Below are 12,715 nucleotides of genomic sequence, written 5' to 3'. Positions count from 1 at the left end.
TTGCTTTGATTACTGCTTTGCTCTCTCTTGGCATTCTGGCACTGAGCTTCATGATCACGTGGTTTTCCAACAGGTGTACCTCTCAACCAAGCGTATGGTGGCTACATTGAGTCACATCAAATATAAAATACAAGTTATAGAAGTTATTTAACATTTTTCCTTCCTCGCTTCTTAACTCCATTTATCTTGCTTGATATACAGGCTGTCTTCAGCACGTGTCTACAATGTAGGAGACGGATGAGAACTGAATGAGACTTTTGACTGGTAGCGCACATGAAAGGAAACATCATGCATGTGGTTGAACATGGCCATGGTTGGGCTGGTGCCTTCATGTTCTTGTGCCATATGAGCTCTGCAGTGCAGTCAGTGCCTTCCTTGACTTTGATTTAAGCTGCTGTTGTCCTCCTACAGCTGAGGGGTACAGGTCACTACTTACAGTAATGGTGGAGAGGGTGTGGCTTGTGCGTATGGACCAGATACTTTAAAACAAAGTGCTTTGAGGAGCATGTTTCACAACAATCTCTTATCGTGACAGGAGTACATGGCATTGAAGCAAGTAAACATAGGGAGACAGTAAATTCGAAAGGCTCACTTTGTTTTTTATGTCACAGCCTATGTGCCAGTGATGCTTCTGTGCAGAGACTGCAGTGAAAGCAGACAGGGAGCTCTGCAGAGGAAGTTAAAGAAAGTATGGTGAGAGTTCACAACTGACACGTGTCACCAGCAACACAATTATTTATACACCACCAACTATTCCTGGAGTAGCCATTGTTTTTCAACAAATGACCGTGAAGGGAGATGGAGGTAGAGGGTGAATGCAGGCCATCAGATGAAAGTAGCAGGGAGAGCTGGAGGGAGGGGTGTGAGAGAAACAGGCGTGTCCCGCTGCAGCTCTCGGGATTTGCTATTTAAAGTTGAGTCTCTGCTCCACTGTAACGTTTCATGGTGCCAACACTGACGCGTCTGCATGCGCGCAGTTTTTAGCACAGAGAAGTTTTGTGGTATTTGGAGACAGCGGTGATAAGAAAATAAAAGACAGGGTGGTCGGGACAACACAAACATCCAAGGTAGGTTCAACCCTCCTCTCGGACGTTTCTATACCGCTTTCACGGACATCAGTGAGGATGGGGGTGTGTCGGGGTGGAACTGTGATCGATCCGGAACATTTGTTTTCCTCCACTTCTCTTCCACACGTGAAAGAAAACTGTTGAGCTTGGATCGTGTTCCACCAACAGAGAGTGTTGCTGAACTAAAAGCGCATGAGGCTGCGGTTCCTGGATGATCTGCTGTGTAAACAAGCATCGTTTATTTGAGGAGGCAGATGAAAAGAAACTTAATAACAGCCTGCTGCACCCGGCTTGTTCCGAGTAAACATGATTTCTGGATAGAATTGCTGATGTAAAACCATGATGTTTTCTGGGACATAATACGTTAACAAACCGGGCATGTGTTTGCTCAGTGATTAAAATCCTTCACCATCGTAAAGATCATTGTGCGCGTGTATTTGGAAGCGCATGAAGTGATGATTTTTGTCTCGGAAAAAAAACCAAAACAATCATAAATACCTTTAAAGCATTACAAAACTGTTTGTTAACTGTAACAAATGAGAGATGTTAATATACAATGTGTGTGTGCGCGAGTGTGTATGCAACCTTGTTGGGATCGATTTGCTTAAATTTGAGGGATAAAATTGAAATGTTATTATTATTATTATAATGGGGTGTAAGTTTGATTGAGTTTGGACATTTGTTTTGGATGGTCATGTTTAAGGTGAGAGGCTGGGGAAGGCACTATAGCAATTGAAATGTCCCCACAAAAGATAGCAGTACAAGTGTGTGTGTGTGTGTGTGTGTGTGTGTGTGTGTGTGTGTGTGTGTGTGTGTGTGTGTGTGTGTGTGTGTGTGTGTTTAAAGCTCTCCCTGCCACAATACTGCACTTTCATTCCACAGCCCTGGCGAGTGACCTGTAAAAAGGGGGAGTGCAGCTTAAATGTGGAGCTGTAAGAAGGTTATCTACGAGTGACTGTGTGTGTTGTGCGGTACATTTCCCAAGCAGATAAGAGGCTGAGTTGTTCCTCCCTTCCAATACACTGGACACTGATTTAAAATAGTGGCAACTTGTGAGAGGGTCACAGCGATAAATCATCAGCCTGGAGCAGGAGGCCACTTGCTAATGTTTCTGTGAGGCGATTGCACAATTTTTCCAGCTCCCTAAACAAGGCGCCACTGATTGAACAAGTAAAACGGCATTATTCACTCGCACTTGTGGCCTGCAGTCAGGCAGAACATCCAAACTGTGAGTTGATATTTTCCCCAGTTTGTATCTATATCTACACATCACGTGTTCGACCTTCTTTTTTTTTTTTTACATGCAGAAAGTGTTTTTGCCATCTGGGTTGTTTTTCTCCTCCGTGTCCCCAGGCAGCTGGCACACACCCCAACTCTCTCCAGCCAGTCATCATCTCAGCCAAGATTCCAGACCACTGACCAAAGCCCAGTCAGAACAAACCAGCTAGAATGGAAAACAACACAAGAACTGTGTTGGTTTGTAGACATTAAAATGAATATATAGTGAGGTTGGCACATATTTGCTACACAGACATCGTGGATCCACCCATTAAGTCACTATAAGGAAACAGATTTCAGACTGACAATAACATTGTGTTGTCGTCGAGTTTGTCGAGACCAGAGCGTACAGAGACCAAGAGCAATGAAAGGATTTCAGTTTTTGATTTATTTTGGGAAAAAATGACAACCTTTCAGAAAGAAATAAATGACGTGTCTATATAACTAAGGCTTGTGCTTCTGTGTTATGTATTCTATGTATTCTAGGCTGTTTGGTCTCGGTCTTGGCCTCTGTATGCTCTGGCCTCGACACAATCTTAACTATAACACAAGTATAAAGTATGGCCACATTCCAAAGTCACAGGTGCAGGCATGACTACAACGGGTTGTAGAACAGATCATTTTCTTTATCAGCTCTTTCCCCGACTCCACTTTGCAGATGATCAACACATCTGTGTTATGGAATAAGAGAGGCCTCTACCTTTTCCAGATGGCCCTATGGGTTGAAAACCCTACGGTAACATAAACAAGCAGCTTTTTGTTTGTCCATTGTCGTGAGCATGACGTAGGATTGAAGCTGCCAACTGCTTCTGTGTCTGCCCGGCATTTGTAATGCTACCGGATGAACAAGAAGATAGGAGGGAAGCTGGACGCAGGAGATAAACAGTCAGCGTGGTCTCTCCTCTGCTAACAATGTGATCTATAGAGGCAGCTATAATGGAGTCACTGTCAGTATTTGAGGCTCAGGTTTCAGAACCACGCCTTTTAGTTAGGTAGACAGAGGAACGCAATAAGAAACCTGAAGAAGTAAGATTTTAAGTGGAAGAGAAAACTGCAGATCAGACTACTCCAGAGGTCAACGGGTCATGGCTATTCTGACCATGTCTGAGGATGGAGAGAAACCATTCACCAGTGACCAATGGAGGACTTGTAGATCCATTACTTTTTGGGCTCTTAAATAATTAAAAAATTAAATTCATTACGTCACACATTTTGCAGCTTAAGAATCTTACCGTCACTTTATCGAGGAACTGAACAAACAGTGGTAGGTGCAAAATCAGTCACATCATTGTGACCATGAACATTTTCATGGGAAGTGTTTTTTTCTCAGGGAGCAAGAGCTGTTCTGTGGTCCCAGTCACCCATGGGGATGGCACTTTCTTAATGTAGAATAGGCAAACAAACTCACAATATGTGGTTGATTGATGTTGAACTCATGGTAAATTTTCTCTCAGTGTGAGGTCGCTGTGATTATGCAGTGATGGGTTGGAAGTGGGGCAACAGAGAAGAGAGCAGGCCAGCAGGTCAAATACTGTGGGTCAAATTGGAAAGAGGAAAAATGTTTTGCAGATAAATAATTCAAACAATGTGATTTTCAAAAGGCATTTGTCCCTCGCTGCATTCCAACATGAAGTTATTCAGTCCATTCACTTGACATTTTCACTAGAAATGAGGTGGATTGGTGGCAACGCTCCACTGACCTATTTGTAAACATGAAATAAATAGCAAACAAAGCTTCATTCTGGCCCTCTGACTTATCTTATCGCTCGCAGGCGCTGCAGAGGCTGAACTGTTCCTTGTCCATTTAGATTGTCAATTAGATATTTTTGAATGAGGATAGAGGACAAACAGGGCCTTATCAGTTAATGGAGCGCAAATCAAACCATGGCCTGAATGAACGTGCGAGATAAGGTGTCCAGGCAGGTGCAGTAACTTTGAATCATAAAAAAGTGGATGTTCCTTTTGGCTGACGGTCTCCGCCCCTTATGACGCATCAAAAACATCAGGAAGTAACAAGAGGTCAGCCAAAATATTGACGAAAATGAGGTTGAGTCTGGGAGCTTCCTGGCCATTTGGAGGACGCTGGTAAACACATGAGAAGACAGAGCCACCTCTGGGACACATTTAGCAAGGGCCTGCACATGAGCACAGGGACAGACCCTGTGGTTGGAAACAATGGCTGTGAGTCATAGGAGATGACCTCTGGAGGTGTGAGTAACGAAAGGGTTTACCAGTGTCTGGAGCTCATTGACGTCCAGGATTAGACTACGTTGATCGTCTGGCTGCAGCCTCAGTCTCACTCCCTCACGCTGTCAGATTACATTAAGCTGGAGAGTGCAGGTTGAAAATTCCATTAAAGCATGACCTGCTGAGGAGACAAGGTGCTGTCGTCAGAGGCAGAGGACAAGTGAATCACAAGACTTTACACTGATAACACCAATTCAATTTGGTGTCTTTCAGATCCCGGTTCAGAACACGGACGAGAATAAGTGACCCGGATTTCCTTTGACAGCCAACGATACGGTATGTGACAAGTTCCCTGAAAATAAACAACCTACTGATAAAAGGAATTTCAAGCTCAGTTGCTCAACAGTCCAGGGTCCTGTGTTGCACCGATCATTTTCACAGCCCGATGAGACCCCGGGCTCTCCCCTCCCCAACTGTGCTCAGAAGCTGCTGTTGTTTTTGATATCACCATGGTGTAACTGGGATGTCCTTGAAAAAGACTTGGACAGCAAAGCATGCTGGTCACATTCCGGAGGGACTGTGTTCAATGAGCAGCTTCCCAAAGTTTACGAACCGCTCTCTGCAGCATGAGGACTCAATGTCGCCTTCAGTCTTGGAAAGAAGGATTGAAAAAAGCAATGAAACACGAGATGTCCACATCACTTGAAGGAAGGAGGATGATCCTCTTTCCTTCAAGCATTCTTTAATGGAGTCCGGAAGAATGAAAATGACCAGTATGACCAGTGAAGAAACACAAACCGGTGTAATTAGTCTAAGTAATGAATTAATTTGAATAATTTTGTCCTTCCGCTGTTCCGCAGACTCAGTCATGGGTGTGAAGATGCTCCAGTGTTTTCCCTTCTACAGGCGCAGCAAGGAGCGCTGCAAGGGTAGACAGAGCCCCCCTGTGGCCGGTAAATGGAACTGTACACTGTGTTTGAAAGACGAGCAGTAAATTGAAGAATTTAATTTTCTCTGACTGTGAAATAGAATGTAACGGAAACTGATCTTCTCACCGTTCAGTGTCGGTCCAAGATAGGAAACCACGGCTGGCGTCCACAACATCCTGGGGGAGCGACAGCGAGGGGTCAGGGGGCCTCAACCGGGGCTCTCAGATTTATTTCTCCACGAAAGCCAGGGTCTCCTTCAGACACCAGCTGGACAGCAACATCAACGCAGTGGACGCCACATACTGAGGATGAGAGAGCCTGGGAACTGATCCAACCTCAAGGGACTGGTCACTTTCTGCAGTTCCTCTACTTCCAAACTACTGCTGAGAGACAGCGGCACAGGACAGGCTCCACCAGCACGAGGACTGGAACAGTTCAAACCTGGCATAAAGTGATGAACTGGATTTTTCTTCCATCAAAGTCCATGTCAGTTTACACCAATCACCATCATGTGCTTTATTTTTTATTTTAGAAAAACTCTTGAAAATTTTCCACCAAAATGTGTATATTTCATGTACAGTAGGTCAACGTGAAGGAGGATGGCTCCACTGCAGGATGAGCTGAATGACTCTAGATGATACTGGGTCTGACTAAACAAATGTGATCACGAGAAAAACAGAAATTCCTTAATAAAACTTACTTTGCATAATACTTTTCATGCATATTTTCCACTGACTGTTTTGGTATTAAAGAGCTAATTAACAGAAATACAAGCACATTTTTGGAGACAGAGTTTTAAATTGCATTCTGCATTTGGTCAGGTTTCATTTATGAAACCTTTCTGTAATGAAACCAATACAGTGTGAAATGTGCCCCCCAAATATGTCCCTGCTCAAAGATCAACCAAACAAAGCACAAGTACGCCGATTAAAGCGTTTATTTCAAAATGTTGGCGTTAAAAAACTAAAAGATGACGGTGGATCACTGCATGCTCTTGGGTTTGGAGATGACACCATCAGGGTAGCGCTTCTTAAAGCGGGCGACGACGTCAGGGTCCAGGAGGTGAATTCCATCCAACTGATTTCCCAAAGTGACCCTAAAAGGAGGGAGTGAGATAACAAACTCATATTACCACACTGCTTTGAGGTGTTGTACCTCGTGCAGAGCCAAAACAGACTGGTAAACAAAACAAAAAAGAAAATAGTGAGATAGAAATAAAAGATCACAATGAAATTGCTGAAGATTTGAATATTTTTAACACGCTCCATTCAGGTAATATCTGTTTTCCCAACCTTCTGGTTATGAATCTGTTCCTTTCAATAAGGCACAGCCCACCTTCAATAGAGATGAGATAACTGAAACTGAAGTCGGCAACATTATTAGTTCGGCTAAGGAAGACGCTGATGCCAACTTCATAAAAGAGCATTTACACAGACTGGCGCCACCAATCACGCATGGTGAATCTGTCACACACTCAGCAGCAGTCCCTGCTACATGGAAATGGGTGTGGTCAGTCCAATATTCAGATACGGGGCCAAAACAGACTAACATAACTATAGACCAATAACATCCTTCCCATAAAAATAACATGGGTTGTGAGATTATTCATGGGACAGTGTAACGTGAGTCACAATCCTCTTCATTCAATGCAGTTTTTGCACCCATCATTCACCTGAGGGCGTGTGTTTTTAGAAAACAAAAGGTTTCCTGGAAAGACTGGTTGGATCGGTGCAGGATTTTTGATCTGGACCACAGAATTTGTACTCTATTAAAATTTCTTTTAGTTATTCCCAAAATGCCATTAACTGGATGAAATATATATATGACCAATAGAATGCAGCGTGTTGTGGTCAACGGTGTGAACTCATCATCTCGGGAGTGTCCCACGGGAGAATCTCAAGGTTTCATTTTAGGACCATTTCTTTTAAGAGCTCAAACTGGCGCAAGCCTTCAAGTACCTTACAATGTGAGAGTGGTCCCTCATCCCACTCTCATCTTCAAAAGTCAGGTCAAGAAACACTTAAATTTAACCTTCACAATTTTAGATACACTCGATCATCAACGTCACCTCGGATGTTTTTGCATGCTATACTGTTTCCACATACAGAGTACAGTTTCACAAACTGGTTTCTCACAAATGAAACTATACTCAGACAAATATGAAAGAGCAATAAAATACTGGCCAGACCAACCAGTCTCATACTATCACGGGCATATTCTGAAGATTTACAAACTTTTGAGACTTTCAAACGTTTTAAGTTTGCTTGTACTATATATAATATACTCCATGGACTTGAGAACTACCAAGACAGAGCCGCTCGGCCTGTGATCAGAAGATACTGTCAGGTACCCTACCCAACAAGCCACCTTTGGATCGTTTGTTCAGTCAGTCAGAGGCTATAACATCTGGAACATACCGCACAACATCAAAGAAGGCCTCTCATATAACACCTTCAAACCAGGACTTTTACTGTAGTTTCTATTAATTTTGTACACAATACACTGTACACTGTCTTTTTTGTCTGTTGATCTGACTGAGGACAACAGATGGAATTTAGCCAATGGCTACAATCAGGTGTGGCATGTTTACATGCACATACTTTATGCCTTGTTCATGAACAGGCACTGTCCTGACCAAATAAATCACCAAAAGAAAGCATTTTACCAGTTGGGCTGCACGTTGTGTGGCCGACCAAACAGCTCTATCTTGCGTGTCCCAGGTGAGAGCCTCTCTATCATCCCGTAGATTTCATCTGGCTTGTGACTGGTGGAGCGCACCTGGGAGGAGAGACGTCCGGATAAATCCCACGGTCCTTGCAGTCACATTTCATCTGACTGTCGCTCACCTCAGCCACAATGACATCACAGTCCAAACCCCGGTTAAATCCCTGAGGGTTCCCTTTCATGCCCACCTGAGCAAACACATATTTTATCAACAATGTAGGCACACCAGGTTCAAGAGTCCAGACAAGAGTGGAGAGTACCAGGCAGTGCTCCTTCCCATGGTTGAGCCAGTGGCCCGTCCTGCCGGTGCGGATGATTCTCTGAAGCTGGTTGGTCTTCACCCAGATGATTTCATCCACATGCTCGTAGCTAAACAGACACACACGGCGCTCGGTTTGTCTCCAGCTGAGGAAGTGACCTGACGTCCAATGCTGTGTAAACACCTACCCCCAAAGACTGAGACACTCCCGACCCAGCTCCATGGCTCTGAGGAAACAGATCTGTCATCAGCTGCTACGAGGCTTATTTCAATATACAATTAAATGGATTCATATCAGCACAAAATGGTTCAGCGTAAGTAGTAGAGGCTCCACTCTGCACTTCACAAAGACCTTGGGCTTTTTAGTCGCTCGATGAAAACTTTCATCATGAATTCAGTCATGCTAGTCCAAGACGTTCCACTTGGTACCTGCCAGTGACCCAAAGGAAGACGAAGCCATCGTCCTGCAGCATGGGGATGTGCAGTTTCCTCATCTCGTCGTCAGTCAGGGTTCCGTAAGGCAGCTCCATGTGGATATCCCATGGAGGATCAGCCATCACCACAGCAAACTTGCCCAGGATGGAGACGTCCAGGTAGCGGATGTCACAGCAGATCCACTGCAACAGAGCACTGTCAGTGCTGCTCCACGCTCATATGAGCACGGGTTCTGTCTGGCGCTAATCATCACCTGCGATGGGAACAATTTGCCCACGTTGCTGTCAGCGTCTCCGGAGTGCAGACCGAGCTCTGTGGCCCCCGCCTGAGGCCCCAGCAGGCTCCCCTCGGCCTCTGGGACGCTGTCGATTTCGTAATGGACGTACTTACAAGTGTCCATATGAAAGCACGTGTTGAGGAAGGAGCAGTCGCCCAGGCTTTCGTCTGTGTGCTTGTTGATGATGCGGCTGAGGGCAGAGAGTTGTACATGATGTTTTAATAATCTTTCACAGGAGTTTCACTGATACTGATGCACTTAACGCAGTAGATTCAGTCACCTTCACTATCTTTTTTCAAATCTTTTTTAAAGGTTAATTTCCCATCCATCAGCCAGTCGCCAGCATTGTGGACGTTTTGGTCATGACATCACATTTTGTAATGTGGTGCCCCTGGTATTGGTGACTGAGAAAAGTCCCCTGTCAAAGAATGTTTATAGGGTAATTGGTCTTATTTTTGTCTGTAGTTAATTCATGGACAATAATCTCTTGAAGTCCTGGCCATAATATTTTATACATGCTCCCTGAAAATCTGATTACACCTACAAATAGTGTTGAAAATGGTACAGTACAATGCAGTGCCAAGTCTGTTCCAACTGACAAGTAAAATGTTGTCTTAGTTTAGGAGAGTGTAGAACCCAGACCCAGCATACACCTGAGGTAGCCATGACAGAAGAGGGAGGACCTACCGAAAGTGCAGCTTGGTGCACGGCTGAGGTGTATCCCCTGAACGTACACACTCTTCTTTTGTCCCATGGTCACAAAACTCTTGGACCTGTGCTCGGCCACGAGACCGGAACTTTTCCACAATAGATTGCTCCTTTGCAGTGCTGGTGTTGAGCAACTCCAGGATTTCTCTGCTGACCTGCACAGAAACATCCGCGTTATCTACACCGAGGGATAGTAATTATGTGGATCAGAGTTCCGACGTCAGCACACTTGGCTTCTACCTTCTTACTCTGCTGCTCTTTGGTGGACTGTTGGCTAAGGAGGCTCTCAATCTCTAAGTCCAAGTGTGAACACTGACTTTTGCTGCTCCGGCCTTTCTTATCGGCGCTGCTCCCTGATGCTGATGGTACAGCCAGTTGCAAGGATGAGGGTGGCGGGGCAGATATAGAAGAGGAGTGCGGTGGAGAAGCAGAGCTCTGTAAGGAAGGCGAGAAACCTGCTGTCCTTTTACTATGAATTTGGTCCTCCGCTTTTCTCTTGATGCCTGTCCGCTGGGCTCCAGACGCTGATCCAATCATGGCCCAAAGCTTGGTGTGGTCCACTGCAACAACAACTGTTGAGGCGGCGGGTGTAGTTGTTGCAGTAGATGAAGACAAAGAAGCAGGCTGTCGTATCTCTATGAGTTCCTGAGCTGAGAACTTCATCAGAAGACTCCTGATGCAGCCATGACCAACAGCGGCCTCAGACTGGAAGCAGGTTGGAGGAGATCAGAGTTGAAAACTATTTGAAAGACTGTGTGATCTAGAAGACAACTTACGGTTTTTAGATCATTTGTGATGGCTAGAGAGTCAGTTGGCAGTGACAGACTCAGATCGGACAGATATCCCAAAAGCCTCTTCTCTAACTCTGGGTCGGGAATTTGTTCTGTCTGGTCCTGAGCGGGGCTTGGTGCTGACGGAGTTGGACTGTCGCTCCTGGCAGTAATGGCATCTGCTCCTCCAACATCTGAAACAAAGATTATTGTGAGAGCTCAGATTATGAAGTGCTGACCTCCAAGAAAAATGCAAAAATAAGTTTTTTTATCTATGAATAAATGTAAAATAAGTAAATCAAATAAATACATCTGTTCACTTCCACAAGCTATGATACTTCAAATGGTTCTGGATTTATCTCATTTTCCTTCTTTTCATTGTGCTATTGAGCTCATCATTGATGAGGTGACAAAAAATGGGAAACAATGAGGCAAGGACACAGATGGTGTACAAGTCAGGGGAGAGCTGGTATTATATTCTGTGCACAACAGCAGTGTCATTGGAACACGACACCTGGGAGCATTTCCACAAGAAGGACCGCTGCACTGCAAAACCTCTGCCATTCCTTGAACCTCTGTGTTACAGGAATGACTTCTCCGTAAGGTGTAGCTACCCCATGGTAATTTCAACAGTGAAGATAAACATTTAAGAAGACATCCAACACAACCTGCTGCTGGAGAATACAAGGCATTCGAAGCAGGCGCTCAAACAGGTCATCTCCACGTTGCTCTCATGACAGTCAGTGGTTGTGAAGTTTGTTATGGTTGGATGGATGATTACACAATAGCAAATAAGATGGTGTTCATATAACTTGCTGTTTTGATTCGGATGTAATAAATAAGAGATTTATTTCAATCAGGAATGCTGTGTTTCACTTACTCAAATGTGTACTTGACCTGTAATTGACGATGACCCTAACGCCATGGTGTACAATGAAAGTAGGAGTTTTTCATTTAAAGCAGCAATACTTCCAAATTGTATTTATTTCATTTTTACTAAGGTTGCGACGACTAGTCCACATATTGGACCATAATGAACTAATTCATTAGCTGTTGAGGCTCGGGTTCCATCAGAAAATAAACCATTGAAACCACATTTTGAGCAATTACAATGTTGATTTTCAAAACACAACGTAGTAAATATCACTACGATGTACACATCATATGCAGACAAATAGATTAATCGTTCATATAGTCATGACGAGCCGAAAGTCAATACGTGTGACAATTTACATTACATACATTTACATTCTCTAATGACTATATACACCATAACCACACAAGTATATGTTCATACACCGAAAAGTTCCCTAACCGTTATGACAGTTGGTGTCTAGTCCACTTCCATTGGTTTGAAAAAAGATGAACTCATGCATTGTAAACATTTCGTTTTCGACGAGACAATGTCATCAATTTTTATTATAACAACTGGTGTAAAAAAAAACCAAAAAAAAAACGAACCACTTGAAAAGAAATCAATGCCCGGACTGAAATCTCAGAGGTGAGAACATGCCACGGCACTGCATAATTGGGGAAGGTCTTTAATACTAAGATAATCAGTTATTTTTAATTCGATCATTTACATGACTGTTCTAAACTTGGCAGAATTACTTGAAGATGCTACACCAACCCGCTGCCAGCACAGTTGGATCCTTCCGCCGCCGCTGGAGTCTTTCGCGCAGCGAGTCCAGCTGCTTCTTGTGCGCCTGAATGTTGCTCCATGTGTCCGACATGTCAAATTTGAACAGATGATTGAATAAACGTCGAAATCGGATATTATCTTAAAAACATAAACAAAGCGCTACCCGCCCAAGAGCGAGTGCACAATGTGAGGTACACCGCGAAAACCGTCTGCTCAACAAGATATGAACAACAGTTCCGCATAAGTCCTTCTCAATACATCGTGAAGGGTGAACTGAAAGGACAAACATAATAAACAAGCGGAAACATAACTGTTAATCAAAATTTTAAAAAATGCATATACGATATTTAAAGCGCAATAAAACCAACAAAACGGCTATTTCAATATGAGTTTTGTTTCCCATCGGAATCGTTTTAGAACGCAACACTGGCAGCGTCTG

At 43.9% G+C, this 12,715-nt stretch overlaps 1 protein-coding gene and 1 long non-coding RNA gene across 2 annotated transcripts; one reads left to right on the top strand and one right to left on the bottom strand.

The window, feature by feature from the left end:
* Positions 1-899: 899 nt before the first annotated feature.
* Positions 900-6,795, top strand: LOC128756441 (uncharacterized). The gene is made up of 4 exons (XR_008414232.1): positions 900-1,067; positions 4,806-4,868; positions 5,393-5,485; positions 5,595-6,795. It is a non-coding gene; the product is annotated as an uncharacterized LOC128756441 (long non-coding RNA).
* mettl3 (methyltransferase like 3) lies at positions 6,381-12,480 on the bottom strand. The gene is made up of 11 exons (XM_053860959.1): positions 12,265-12,480; positions 10,641-10,828; positions 10,105-10,569; positions 9,844-10,019; positions 9,133-9,346; positions 8,874-9,061; positions 8,633-8,671; positions 8,446-8,554; positions 8,308-8,373; positions 8,127-8,239; positions 6,381-6,557 (listed from the first exon to the last, which is right to left on the bottom strand). Exons 1-11 carry the CDS (start codon positions 12,365-12,367, stop codon positions 6,443-6,445), a joined length of 1,776 nt encoding a protein of 591 aa, XP_053716934.1. The 5' UTR covers positions 12,368-12,480; the 3' UTR covers positions 6,381-6,442.
* Positions 12,481-12,715: the final 235 nt, after the last annotated feature.

The sequence above is a fragment of the Synchiropus splendidus genome, chromosome 3 (genome assembly GCF_027744825.2).
Source record: "Synchiropus splendidus isolate RoL2022-P1 chromosome 3, RoL_Sspl_1.0, whole genome shotgun sequence".
Classification (NCBI taxonomy): Eukaryota; Metazoa; Chordata; class Actinopteri; order Syngnathiformes; family Callionymidae; genus Synchiropus; species Synchiropus splendidus.
The sequence above is the reverse complement of the archived record's forward strand: the minus strand, read 5'-3'. Positions and strand labels throughout refer to the sequence as shown.